Raw genomic sequence first — 14,615 nt, 5'->3', positions numbered from 1 at the left:
CTGCAGCTCCCCAGCCTCTGGGTGATTTCTTTTGTTTAGAGATATCTTGCGGCCCGCCATCTCACACAGAGAATGCTCTGATTCGTGGTAGCTTCTATCAGTATGGAGACATGATCACCTATTCATGCTACAGTGGGTACATGCTGGAGGGGCCCCTGCGGAGCATTTGCTTAGAAAATGGAACATGGACAACACCACCTACCTGCAAAGGTAAGTCTTTTTTATGAACAGAAGTATATCTTAACTTGCCATAAGCACGGAGGTGTCATCCTAGCTGCAATAAAAACAAAAGTGAAATTTTTGCTAGTTTCAGTGCAGTCATGGTTTCACTCAGGGCATTTAAAGTGCAGGGTGTTGCTTTATTTCCACGTGAAGGAGAGGGCTTCCACATTTTTTCTCTTTAGTCCTTCCTCAGCTTAGGGTTCCTTTTGCTACAATGTTGTATCCCACACCTAAGATCCTCTCTCCTCACATCTTTTGTGAGAAAGTGACAGAACCAGTCATCTTTCTGACATGCTCAACTGTTTCAGATGAGTACTGCTAGTCAGTTTTTCACAGTCAACGATTCAAGCACTGCAGGAAACAAAAGAAAGAGATCCAATGGCTGCTTAGTCTCTCACTGTGTTTAGAGCTTGGCAGCTCCTGAAAACTGTTTTGCAATAAAATACTTAAGGGTAGGCTGATACAGCTCACTAAAAACCCTTAAGTACTTCAGAAAATTCGTGGGTTTAACAAAATACCAAGGTCTAGCCTTTCCACCCTTGGCATACCAGCAATAAAATGTCAGGGTTTGGTTTGTTGAGCTCAAAAATTCACTTGTTTAAATTACAGAATTAACTCTTCCACACAGAGGACAAATAAATAAAAAGTTTTGAACAGAAAACAGGGAAAACCAACACAGAATGAGGAAGAGATGATAAACTAAACAGTTAAAAACAGATTACGCATCTTTGAGGCGTAGCAAAAGGGTTCCAAGGTCACAGGGCTTTGATGGAAGAGACCTTGCTGTCTGCCATTCCTGTATTAGAAGCTTGAGTAGCCTTCTGCTGCCAGGTAGCTATAAAGCAGTGAGTTAGCTGCACCCTGAAGTCTTATCTCAGATGGTGTAACAGCATCCATACTACAAACTGAGCCTCAGATATTTTGTTTAGAAATGTATTAAAAGCAAAAAGTATTCAGGCACATCAGTGGCCAGTTACAAGCAGCCTCATTCCCTAAGCTTAAGAACTCCCCCAGAAGAGGAAAGGTGCCAGAACAGTCATCTGGGAACATCAGTGCCATCATCAGGTCAGGTCTGCCTCTCCTCCTGCAAGTCTCAGATCCCCATGTCAAAAATAGAAGCAACAATAATTCCTCTCTCCTTGGTGATTTTACATCAGAAGCCCTTTGGAGATGAAGGATTCCATACTGTGCTAAGGCTGACTAATCAGGGTGCCCGCATCAGTTTTTTTAATATGAATTTTGACAGCAAAATTTTATGGATGTTAAGACCTAGACAAGCTGAGCTGCCCTACTCTGTGAAAGCAGGCAGTCTGTTAAAGTTCTGTACCTGATAGTTACAATTGCCTTGCCTAAAAATCACGGGTCAGTAAATCATTTTGAGGAGATTGAGAGCCAAAGAAGTGGGCTTGTAACTCCTGAACATTTCAGAGAAGCTGCTCCTGGAAAACAGGTTTCTCCTGGTTATGTGACCATGGCTTACCATTGCCTTGAAGAATTGCCTGTCAAGTAGCCAAGTAGAGAAGATTTATACTAAAAGCACCTGAGTTACTTCAGATGTCAAGAGGTATCCAAAAGTCCTGTTAGAAATTTACAATCCCAAAGCACCAAGCCCTTTCTGAAGTTTCCCAAGTATCATAGAATCATAGAATCGCTTTGGTTGGAAAAGACCTTTAAGATCATCAAGTCCAACCTTTAACCTAACCCTGCCATCCCACCACTAATCCACGTCCCTAATCATGTTATTTCTTTCCAAACTGGTGGCTACAGAATTCAAGGAGTCTCTGCATAATAGCTACTCTACCTAAGCTAGAATTCATTAGCAAAATTATTTGGATATTATCTCTTCAGGTTGTAACACTTTGGATTCTTCACCTGCCCCTTTAATATCACCAGCTTTACTTTTTATTCTTACTTAATATTTATTAGTTACACAGAACCCTACTTTATGCCAAGGGCTGTAGTTTTCTGCTAAGAGAGGTTCTTGCCCCTGGTTACTAGCAAACTGGAAGGGCTGATCTGCAAAGCACTGTCAAACACGTGTCCTGTTTGCAACACCGTGGAGTCTACTGGCACTGTTCAGGGGAATAAGTATTAGGGAAAATTATTTCAAAAAATGAAGTGATGAGGTGGACAGATGATCAGGGTGTAGTACAGGCAAACAAAGCAGAATAACCTGCCTTTTGGTGTATTAAGGGAGAGGAATAACAATATCCCCGCCTCTTTTCACCTAAAAGGGGAACTAAAAAGCACCAAAAATATTTCTGAGAGGACCAACCTGTTTTCATGACACGTCAAAATAATCTTTCAAAACTGCTTTATAATTCATTTGAGGGATTTGCCTAACAAAAGGCCTACAGGACCCAAGCCTTTGTGGTCTACATCAGAAGCGACATGAAAGCACTCTTTGTAGTGACTCACGCTGCATTTCTTGGTTTTGGCTCTGTGAGTTGATTATTAATGTGTCCTAAGCCTGCTTGAAATGTTCTGGCCTGGTTGAACAGGTTAGTTAACGTAAATATTATAATTAAAAAGCAGACTTCGTTAGCTTCTTTAGGAGAGCTCTCACCACAGCTGCACTTGCCTCAATCACTGCTGGTTAGAGGTTGCAGGCCAGATTCTGATCTGAGTTTCAGGGGTGAGAAGTATTAGCCTGGATCTGTCGATTGTAAACACCTGCAGGACTCAGCAGGCTGCACAGATGCTCACAGCTTGTCTGACTCCAATTTTTTCTCTCTGAAATGCTCTAAAATCTGTGTTGTCTGCTATCTGCCCACACCTTGCTGACTGGGAGTGGTCAGCGTGGAGCTGCCAACAAAAAAGTTCGTACCCCGTCAGCAAACGAGAGCATTATGAGAGGGCAGTTGAGGCATGGAGGAAATTGTTCACTTGCAACCACAGGAAAGCTTTTTGGTGATATCAGGAATTATTTTTCCACTTCTTACCCATGTTTGTCTTGCATCAGTGTAGTGCTCTTTTGTCCTGTGGAGATAGCTTTCAGGTATGGATTTATAAGGGGATGTCAAAGATCAAGATTGATACTGTGGATGTGAGATCTGCTACCACTAACTGAAGTCACAGTGAATGGTTCCCATTCTCTACCCAGCACATGAGGGCTGCCTTTGCCCTGCTTGCTTTTACAATAGGAATAAAAAAAGAGTGAGATCCCAGCTTAACTTCCCGCCCCAAGCCTTTCTCTGGTCTTGTCTGTTGACTGAAGAATAATCCCCACAGCTATAGACACAGAGTCTCTGCCTGCCTAAATTGCTGTATAACAAGTGCACACCTAGCAATGACACTGTCTTACTCACTCAGTTTCACAACCAGGGCCTGGGCAGAAATCCAGGAAAAGCCTATCTGCCTGAGATCCTGAATCGCTGAGCGGGATGGAGTTGCCATCCAAAGCAATTTCTGTAGCTCATGAATTATCTGCATCTTCTCCATTGACAGAGAGAAAATACATTTCAGAAGCTATTTTTCATGGGCTTTGAATTTAATGTGGGATATCATGTATACACAAATCTTTTACCTCCCATCCCATTACACATTTGTGGGGTATCATTTAAGTGGTGTGGATCGCACATAACTTTAAATGTTTTTGATTCAACTTTCATAATTTTTCATTGCACAAAGGAAATCTGGTTGGCACAGTGTTCTGCTTTAGTCAACACCCAGAGACAAGCTGTCTACATAGTCATAAATACCTTTACAACATAAATTGTTCAAAATACCTGTTAAAATACTACAACTTCCGTGAACCTGCCAGGGCCTAAGGTCTCTTCCCATTCTCACTATCAGCTGACATTTGATGGGAAGGCTCTTGAGACTGAAAAATAAAATGACAGAAGCTTGGGCCTCATTTCGACAGACCCCAAGCTGTCGCTTGCAGTTTGTCATGGCCTAGCTACCAGAGTGACTCAAGTTTGGCTGGTCAGAAGATCCGTATTCTTTCCAATGTGGAGCTCAGGTCTGAACAGTGTTTCAGTGTGCTAAACCACTGTTTGTATTTAATACTAACAATGAACAAAATCTGAGACAGTCAAAGCCTAAGCTCATGTTTTGCTCACCTAGTAACTGATTAAAGATAGGATGCAATTAACAGTTCAGGCTGAGTTTCCTGAGGTTACTCTGTGTTTATAACTACCACTAATTAGAATTTAGTCTGATTGCTTATTTGTTCTGTAGTATCATCTTGAAGCCACAATTTTTGATCTTCTGTATATAGTACATATGCCAACGTGACATCCTCCAATGATCTTTAAGTCTAACATGTTTGTACTTAGCTTGCCACCTGATTTTGTGAATTAGTCCTGGTTTCCCTAGATGTATTAGCCAAGATACGGTGTGCAGTGTCATAGAAATAATGATGAAGTCCAAAGCCTGTCCAGTCCAGGCAATGTATTGGGCTAGCATAATACCAAGTCCACTTCGAATTCCTGGCTTTTGTGATCAGTGCTTATTAACAGGTGTGCGAGCCAAGGAGCAGCAGTCAGTATGAATGCTAAGTGAGGTTTATAATGGCACTTTGGATTCTACAGGTAAACATTTCACTGCTGCATCCTTGTTGGTCACTTCTCATTATGCTGAATGATAGTGCAATAAAAATTCCTTGTTCCACCACAGTTTTTAGTCTTATTTTTGACAAACCCTGTATTACACCAGACAGCATTATCTTGGTTTTTCATACCAAGGTTAGAAGAAAGCTTGATTTTATTTAGAGTTAATTTAGAAGGGGGAGGGGGGAGGAGGGTAATAGTTTTTGTTTGGGGTAGGGTTTTTTTGTTTTCTTTTACAAAAATGAGTGGGAAAAAGAAGATAAAGCATAGCATCAGCTTTGAAACATTGTCCAAATAATTTACCCAACTACACTAAAAACTTGTATGTTTTCATTCTTGGATGGCAAATTTTCGATTGTCTTAATGGTTCCCACACACTTGCTCACAGAACCTAGTCAGGTACACAGAGGCAGAAGACAATGCAGTCCCTGAAATCAAAGTCAAGTTATGTTTCTGAACTTCACTATATTTGTTTATTCTACTCTAAACTTTACAACTGCAAAGATTTGTGCAAGCTGCTGAATTACTAAGCTTCTAATTAACCATCTTGACTTTGTCATGAAATTGTATTTTTTTCAGCTGTCTGTCGGTTCCCATGTCAGAATGGTGGCATCTGTGAACGACCCAATGCCTGCTCGTGTCCAGATGGCTGGATGGGTCGTCTCTGTGAAGAGCGTAAGTATATCATCCCTAAGTGTAATTTGAAGGATATTGTAGGTAAGACAAGTGAATTTACTGCAGTTAACCAGGTGGGAAAATTAAAGGCGTAAGAGCCAAAAACATAAAAATCATTGCTTTATTCTGTTTGACAAGTTAGAGAGAACAGAAGGGACCAATTGATTTCTTGTTTCTAAACAAATGACCATCCACGGACTTCTCCAAACCAAGACAAGCACTTTGATGCAACTTTGTTTGTGGGTGCTCTTTCACTATGGTTGAAGAACAGCCTGCTTCGGTTCTCCAAAGACTGTTTCTAATAGCAATATATGACAGTTTGGGGAAACAAACGGGTTAGAACAGAAGAGATGTGAGTGGCTGCATTTGTTTCTTGGCTTCCTTTTTTATCAGTCTGTGATTATGAACCTGATGAATTCACGTTCAAATAGTACAACTGTGTCACCTTTTCCATGCTGTCCTTCCTGACCTGTGTACCTGTACACCTCAAGTTCTGGGCTAGCCTGGATCTCTGAATAGTTAGAGAACTGGATCAGTTCTGGTTGAAAAGAGCCAAATCTGACTCTTGGGTCTGTCTGAGATTCCCTGGGTGCCATGTTTCCCTTTTTCCTCATGATGATCTCAGCACAAGGGATTCGGGAGGGCTAACCCTTCCATGCTGGCATAGCTGTTGCATGCGAAGCCTTATTACTGTACATATAGTTAGGCATGGGTCTGTGTGGATAGAAAAGGAAAACACCCTTACTGTATTTGGTACTCAGTCTGTCCCTGATGTAAAGCTTTAGCATGTTCAAGAACACCTGCAGCTGAGGGGGTGTCACTGTTCCTGGCTCCGAGCATACATGAAGACCTACAAAAAGATGTGGCACCTTCTTCTGTAGTTCATGAAGAGAAACGTGGTTCAAGCATTTTGCTAGGTAGATGTATCACATTCTAAAAAGGTCCTGGGAACGTACCTCTGCAGCTTCCAGGTCTTCTCTGTGGCAGTGTCAGTTCCACATGGCATAAATCAGCTGTAGATGCAGAATGAGAAGAGGTGGCAGCAAGTTTTGTCCTGCATTTACAGAAACTCCAGTTACGTGGTGCATTCACACAGCCCCTCTTTTGCTGTCCCTGTGTCTGTCAGTACCACCATAGCCAGACATGCAAACTCAGCTTTCTATGTTTCAGTTTCAGCAGAAGAGGACTGAGCCCTGTGTCTGGCAGAATTGTGTTTGGCATGCCACAATTGATTTCCTTACCTCACCATTAGTAAATTACATTTAATGCATTCTTCAGGACCAGAGGACAAATTTTGATCTGTCAGCCCAATTCAGATTCAATTTCCTGTCTGAGGAAAATGAACAGGCAGCTGACCAGCCAGATCACACTTCACAGAGATACAGGCACTGTCTGTCTTTTTTTTTTTTTTTTTTTACTTTGGTATAGGTAGTGAGGGACTGTTCTGGAAGTCAAAGGGATTTTTGAGTGCTAGCATTGAGCACAGATCTGTCAGGATACGGCCACAGAGCTCTGACAGAATTCAGTCACCTTGTAGTTCACAGTACATTTCACAGATACCAAGATAGATTCATCTTCCTGAGCGAGGCCTGACCACTCAAAAAAACATGTATGATAGTAATCAAGTATGTATGATAGTAACAAGTAATTCTTGGTGATATGGGTTAGCCCTGTGAGCTCCGTGGAAGTTCACTGTTCTTTTCTTATCCTGGCTGACTGGAGCTGCTCAGCTTAACCTCTGCTGTCCAGTGGAAGAGGAAGAACCTTTGCATCAGTCCTTTGCAGTCCCATCCACCCCCCATCCATCCTCCCAGTATAAAACTCCACTGGAAGTGACACTCGGGTCCAAATTTGAGGCCAGGCTCAATTCTTGCTCTTATTAGAGCATGTTCACACAAGTACTTTGTTCAGTTAGGGTAGTGGAGATGGTAGTTTTGTGAAGGTACTTAAGTCATGAACAGTGTGCACACTGGACAGTGTTGCAGATCTGCTCACAGGAGCAATATAGCTTGATCGGTGCTCAATCCAGAGGCCATCAGCTGCTCAGTATCTGCTTTGTTTCTTCCCCAAAGCTTCCAGCCACAGTCAACCTGTTGCACCCAAAATGCCTTGTATTAAAGCTGTCTTTCTATGGGGGGCTTGTGGTGTCACCTGTCTCAGTGTGTTTTAATGCATAGGTTAAGTTGGTTTGGATGTTACATTGTGGGACCTCAGGGAATCCATAACAATCCAGTTGTTTGTAATTAAAGCATGAACTGATTTTGTTAGCTACCGTAACAGAAGTGGGCAATGTCTGTGGATATGACACATGAGAAACAAGCAAAGAGTCCTGCTCATTTCCAGTAAGCACAGAGCCTACAGGCGTCTGAAGGACTCCAGCAATTGCTCCCATCTGCCCGTCTGTTTGTCATCATTCCTCCTCGGTTCTGGCTGCCATGCCAGTCGTGTTTGCTGCTCATGCCTTGTGGGGAGATCCTATTCAACTCTGCTGGTACTGCAGCCAAACACTTTGGGGGGTAGTAGAGTTTCTAATTAAACATAAGTTCTTTTCTTGCACGCTTTATTCTTTGCTTTCATGGGAGATAATTCTTCTCACTGGTTTTCTTCTCCTCTCCTTAGCCATATGCATTCTGCCATGTCTCAATGGAGGTCGTTGTGTAGCCCCTTACCAGTGTGACTGCCCCGCTGGATGGACTGGATCACGCTGCCATATGGGTAAAACTCCTTTCACCTGCATTTTTTTCTGACTTCTTGTGACTCTACTATCAATACCTAGCACAGTTCACTAAGGACTCCGTAGAACTACTAAGCTTCTCACAGGAAAAAACAGGCCTGCAATAATATTCCTGGAGGATTTGCTGTCCCCAGCTGCAGACTATTTTCAGAGTAGTCCCTGATGAGCCTTTAAAATCCTCAGAAATGTTTGTTACCAGAGGACAGACAGCATTCAAAAGAATGCTCTCTGCAAATAGCGTTGCAGAGGAGGGAGAATTTCCGAAAAGAAGAAGAAAACTAGACTGTCCATTCCAAGAAGACTTAGAATTTCATTTTCATCTTCAGCACATGCAGGTCAACATCAAACTCACAAACAAGCTGCAGGTACTGCGGAGGTTTGTCACCACATAGCTGTCTGGTTTGGGGAGTTCCCACTTACTGCCTGATTTCTGAGCTAGGCAAGAGAGGGCAAAGCAAAGCAAGGATTTCTTTAAGGATCGTTGAGTTTAATGGGAACATGGTATGATCTAAGTTCTCTGAACAAATTCAGCATGTCCTGCATTTTACTAGATCTCTTACTTGCACCTAACCAAGGCTGAAGGGCATGTAGCACACCGAAATAGTGAGGGTTAGTGAGGGGCGTGATTCTAGGCTCCAGAACTGTGTCCTGCCCAGTCAGCTTGTGTCAGATGAGGCTGATTTGCAATTAGGGATAATATTTGAACCCAAGTTTGGGATATATGTTTCCACATCAAGACTAAACAAATGTCAGGTTTTTAAAGGCTTGTCCCTCTGGAAATAGCCAGTAAAACTCATAGCAACTGAGTGATCATTGAAATGTCTTTCAATCATTATTAAATCTCAATCAGTAATAAATGTTGACTATTTTTAAAAATTATTTTACACTTTATTGTTCACTGTGGTTTTATTGTCCAGGTGCACCTTAACTCATTGTTAGCAGGGTCTTAACATGAAAGCCCAGTTTTGCCTTCTTGCAAGACTCTGGAGTGGCTGATTGGGTGAACTGGGGGAGGCATTCGTGCCTTTGTTAATGAATGTTCATATTATTAGTTCAACTGTTAAGAACAGTGAATCTGTGGGATAAGCTGTTTGATACACTGCAAACCCAACCATCCTTCACCAAATTGAAATTCCAGAGTGAATATTTTAACTCAGAGCTACTGTCTTTTGAAGAGAAGCTTGCCTAGCACATAATGCATAATTTCCCCTCATGTTTCACAAACTTTGCAGCTGTAACAGCATGGGTGGTTGAGGAGGATAGATGGCTTTTCCACTTTTGGGCCAGCAATTCAAATCTGTTCAGACTGACTTCTTTTTTCGTAGCTAAAGAGAAAATTCGAGTGAGCAACTGCATCTGTGCCAAAGCCCATTCATAAAAGCTCATAATCACTGCTTATGAAGTTACTAAACCACTTCTAGTTTTACTTACCGATCTTGAACTTTTGCCGTGATAGAGCAAAGTGAAGTGAGAAATATTTGGATTAACTGCTGGTCTCACAGGAATAATTATGTGCATAAAGTGAGAGCTAAAGGTGTTTCATTCATATGCTTCATTCCAGAATCAGAATTCATTTTCAACGTGACAAACTTGGTGCACTTAATTGCCCAGGGATAGTCCATCTCTATAAACTCCTGCCATTGCTTGTTCGTGTTTGGCCCAGAGGAATTGGAGTGGTGTATTTCCATCTGCTTTCTCATTCCTGTGATTACTCATTTCCATCTCCTGTAATTCCATTTCAGTCGTGTTTCCTGATGCACGTTTTTTTGAAAAAATATTACCCAGCATTTGTCCTCGCTGGTATCTTTAAGGCTGTCCTCTAGATATGGCATTATCTGCTTAAAAAGACTTCAGGTCTTTCAGCTTTCCTGTGTTTGAAGGACCTCATTAAGTGAGTTTCTAAATCTGTCCTGTAAATTGTGTGGTGCTTTATCTTCTAGTCTCAAAATTGATAGGAAGACTCGAAGCTTTGACTTTTGTTTGGGTACTTGATATCCTTGGGTTAGGCTGTCACACAAAAGCAGGTGCTGTCGTTTCACAGTTGGCCCAGCACGACCGTATCAGGCAGGCCAGTGGTCATTCTCTAATTCAAATGCCCTGTGCCACCTAGTCACACCTCTTACAGCCATCCAGTGTCTTCCAGGAACTTACTGTCATTCTCTGCTTCCTTTCCTTCTCTCCATACAGGTGCCATTGTGTGAAGTCTTACTCTTTGCCTGCTGTTGATCTGTAAATGGCTTTCTGACCTTTAACTTTCTCTGTTTTCTGCTGCCTCTTTCTATGCTTTTTTACCACATCTGGTGTCTACTTGTCCTGGCTACTGTTTAGGCATCACATTCCTTTGAAATAAACGCACATATTTTCTTCCTAGAAATGAGGCCTATTGTCCTGTTGACCTTCTGACTTTTTTCTTCTAGCTTATCCTCCTGCTTCCACTTGCATTCCTTTTTTTGTCTCAACTGGAGGCAAAAAGAACAGAGTTTTCAAGGCAATGTAAAATAATATGCTGGCTGTCTCATGCAGCTCATACACTGCAGCAGACAGCACAAGTAGTAGAGAGAGGGTCGAATCACAATCAGCAGAGATGTGTTTCTAAGGCTGCCCTTTTCAGAGCAAACCATCTTTTACAATAGACTCACAGCTGGTGTTTAATGTTGTAGTTCTGGGAGTCATCTGTTCTTAACAGAATAATGCAGGCTGGATTTTCAGTGCCCTGTTCCTTAATCAGCTTGTTGTGGGTGTGCTCATTAATGCAGCTCTCTGTACGTGTATTTGTATGCAGCTGTTTGCCAGTTGCCTTGCTTAAATGGTGGGAAGTGCATACGACCAAATCGGTGCTATTGTCCCTCATCGTGGACTGGACATGACTGCTCTAGGTAAGTGTTGCTGAGCACTGTCCCATTGCTAGGCTGAACCACACCCTATGCAACTCTAAATCTGATTTTTCCACATTTCAAGCATCTCTATATCCTGTAAATCTGTCATCATTGGATGGCTCCTGATTTCTGGGAAATCTGGAAACACCTTAGAGAGTGCTCTGCAAAATGATTGCCAAACTTCTAGAAAACTCAGCAAGTGTTTATTTATTTTATGAATTTACTTATAAGCAGACAGGCAAACCTGCAAGGTTTAGCCTTATTTTTAATGGTGTAAATGGAAATGTTTGTTGTGATGTAATACAGAATGTTCTTCAGGAAATTTGGGTGGCCTGCTGTATGCAAGTCTTCCATTTTAACTGTATATACCGGGCCCAGCTGGGCCCAGGTTCAAGACTAGGGTCATGCAACAGATGTTATAAATAATGTATATAATTATTAGCTCTTGTAACACCTAATGGTGAGTGGTGTAATCATTTGAAGAGTACAACACAGTGCCTCTGAGTCAAGTCCCAGTTCAAATCACCTGTCAGTGCAGTCCCTGTATCAAGAGCCCCAAGGACTGGGCTTGGATCTGGTTCACATGTGCTCTCTTTTAGAGAGTTTTACCAGTGCTCATGTTTTCCTTTGCTGATTCATGTCTAATGGAGCCAGTAGCGGACTAGGTTTTCAAATCAGTGAGCCCCATCACCATGTCAGGCAGCATTTACAAGTCTTAACTGTAGCTTTGCTTTTTAAAGTTAACTTGTGAATTTTGGGTGGTTTTGTGCTTCGAGGGCAGTCTAAACAGGCCTCGGTTTTTCTTTGGAAAGCTGTTTTATTTCATGCTGCCATTAAGAGCCATTTACAACCCTCAAGAGGGAATGCAGGTGGAATGGTAATGATGTTGTGGTCGAGAATCAGATACAATAACAAAACATGCAGCATGAGTTCTCCTGCTCCCTGCATGGAATATTAATGAGGGCCATGAAACACATGCTAGCAAAAATATTTATACCTCGACTGTCACAGGCTCCTACTGAACACATTGGTCATTAACTGAAAAGCTAAATAAATAACAGCTGAATTTTAATATTTTTCTCCAGGATACAAAGCCTGTGACATTGTACATTTTTTCAATTTCTTCTTTCTGGACAGGTAGTGACAGACATTTCTCCCCGTCTCTCTGATACACTGTTTATCTTACAGATACAGAAAAGATGCTTGTTTGAGAAATTACATTGTCCAAAATGAATAGTTTTCATTTGCCAGCTGAGATTTTATATGCCTAAGTGAAGCAACTTAAATGTAGTGCCAACAAACAGTATCCAGCTTTAGACTGCAAGCTACACATCTGAAGGCTGATAGCATTCCCGTTCAGAACATGAAGCAGAGAAGCCCAAATCCAGTGGATTTAGCAGTAAAAAATTACGGAGTTTATCTCTGAGGCAAAGCAAAGTTTCAGGCTATTACCAAACTGGACTCTTCTTGTGGAGTTTGGGGTTTTTTTGTCCAAGTCCACAGCTCTGTGCAGCATGGTGAAGGAGGTAGATCGTTAGCCCTAAAGGCTTGCTAGTCTGGCAGCTCATCCCTTCAAGAGCTGTTTGAGAGTTTCCTACACAGAACTGGGGGCGTGGAGGGGAGGGAACAGAAACAAGCACTGAGATCTGTTTCATATTTCGTTAAGCTTTGGCCTCAGCTGCTGGTGGCTCTTTACGAGGTACGATACTGTTCTGAGCACTCAAAAACAATACAGGTAGAGCAGGAGTAAATGCCATGATAGCAAAGATTTGCTGTTGCAGGTTAACTAGATGTGATTTATAAGGGGAAGCTGAAAGGGCCAAAAGCTTTTATCAGCATCCAGGACAAGATCAGCTCCAAACCACTGTGATGAGTCATGACTTCCATTAAATGCCACATATCTCCCCACACCCACTCTCTTCCCCTCTCAATGTGCCATCTTGAGCTGTGTCACTGTCATCCCTGGTATGCTTTCAGATACCATCCTCTTGTGCCTCACTGTTGATCTTGTTTGGTTCAGTACAGCACTGATTTTATTTTGTTTGGTTTTTTTGATGCAGGAAACGGAAGGCTGGATTCTATCCCTTTTAACATCAGAGCAGCAGTTCTACATTCAGATATCTTTCTTCGGCCTAGGCACCAGGGCTTGGAATCTAATGCATTGTAAATCAAATCCATTGCTTCCTTTCCCCCACAGCTCCCTTATTTTGTGTTTTATTTTGTGATACATTTTTACTATACCTTTCAATTTTTAAAAAATTTCATCTGTATTTTTCATTTACAAAAGTATTATCAAATATATGCTGCTACAAACACACCATACACACATACACATACAAATGTAAAGATTCCTACTGTCAACTGAGGAAATGGTTGTGTACAGTGAAGTTCCTCCCATTTTTTACATAGAGTAAGCTAATTAAACCATACTATACTGCCAACCGTGATTAAACAGAATGTGGCAATTCTGCTTGCCATCTGCCAAAGCATACTGCTGTCCAGCAACTCAACAGTAAAGAATAGTTACGGAAGGCTAACTGAGCCGCTAAACTTTGCATCGGACCTGTTTCTGAACTCATGTTGATGTAAATTAGAAGTACACATGATGAAGTCCATGTTGTAACCACAGTTTCTGGTGGGCATAAGAAGAAGATTCTGTAATGTATATTACTTAACCTTAACATCATTGGAGAGTGACTTAATGCAAGGCATTGGCATGAATTTTGCCTGCGATTTATTGGTAAAATAGTCAAAAATGTAGAAGAGATGAGAGAACATCATGTTATTCCGAGAAGAACGGACCAAGTCCAGCCAACGGGTGGCTTACGGGCAGTTCAGGTGTAGCTCTGAAGCTGGATAGTCCAGGATCCAGCAGTGGGAAGCAGGCAGACCACTGAAACTTTTGCTTCCTACTTGCCACGGGACTTACCACTTGCTTGTAACCACCACCCCTTTCCTGCGTAAACCGTGAAATACACGTCTAGCAGCTCTCTGCTAGGTGAATGCTTCTGATACATAGGGTTTGGGTCCCAAAGTTTGACTGCCCCCAAGATGGAGAGAGAAGGCACCAGTTACGTTTACAGGTGCAACTTTGCTATTTGCTTGCAGAAAGGTTGTATTTATGTGATGCGGAGCCCCCAGAGGACTGGAAGAGGCCTCTCTTGAGTACACCACACAGGCGGAAGTGCTTGGCTGAGTGAGAAACACATGCTGTCTGATTTCTTTCTCACACTGTTGATCCCATTGCATCTGGGGATAACACACACCTGAATGCCATCATTAAGTCATGCTCTAATGAATTGAGATGCTAAGATGTACCTATGGTTAAGCAGGGTGGTGGAATTACAAGGTGGAAATCACGTGCATTTTTTGAGGTCAAAGGCTTGGTATTCATTGTCATTTAGCAAAAAGTCTGATTGGTGAAAGCAGGTGTTAGAGCGAGAACCCAAGAGTCGTTGATCAGAAGCTCCATTTTTCCCAGTAATGATAGAAAAGTGTGACTTGCACTCAGTACTGGGAAAGAAGGAGAAATAAATTTTACCTTCTGTAGCATTC

At 42.0% G+C, this 14,615-nt stretch overlaps 1 protein-coding gene across 1 annotated transcript in view; it reads left to right on the top strand.

Moving 5' to 3' along the window:
- The window catches only part of SVEP1 (sushi, von Willebrand factor type A, EGF and pentraxin domain containing 1), a 113,577-nt gene extending 98,968 nt beyond the window's left edge, over nt 1–14,609 (top strand). The window contains exons 45-49 of the mRNA XM_035890816.1: nt 40–210; nt 5,355–5,450; nt 8,070–8,165; nt 10,967–11,060; nt 13,121–14,609. Of these exons, the coding sequence (XP_035746709.1) occupies nt 40–210; nt 5,355–5,450; nt 8,070–8,165; nt 10,967–11,060; nt 13,121–13,151 (488 nt within the window). The 3' untranslated portion in view covers nt 13,152–14,609. The remainder of the gene's footprint in view (nt 1–39; nt 211–5,354; nt 5,451–8,069; nt 8,166–10,966; nt 11,061–13,120) is intronic.
- Nucleotides 14,610–14,615: the final 6 nt, after the last annotated feature.

The sequence above is a fragment of the Egretta garzetta genome, unplaced genomic scaffold, assembly GCF_000687185.1.
Source record: "Egretta garzetta isolate BGI_Z169 unplaced genomic scaffold, ASM68718v1 scaffold22, whole genome shotgun sequence".
NCBI classification, from domain to species: Eukaryota; Metazoa; Chordata; class Aves; order Pelecaniformes; family Ardeidae; genus Egretta; species Egretta garzetta.
Note: the sequence above shows the minus strand (reverse complement) of the source record. Positions and strands in the feature narration are given on the sequence as shown.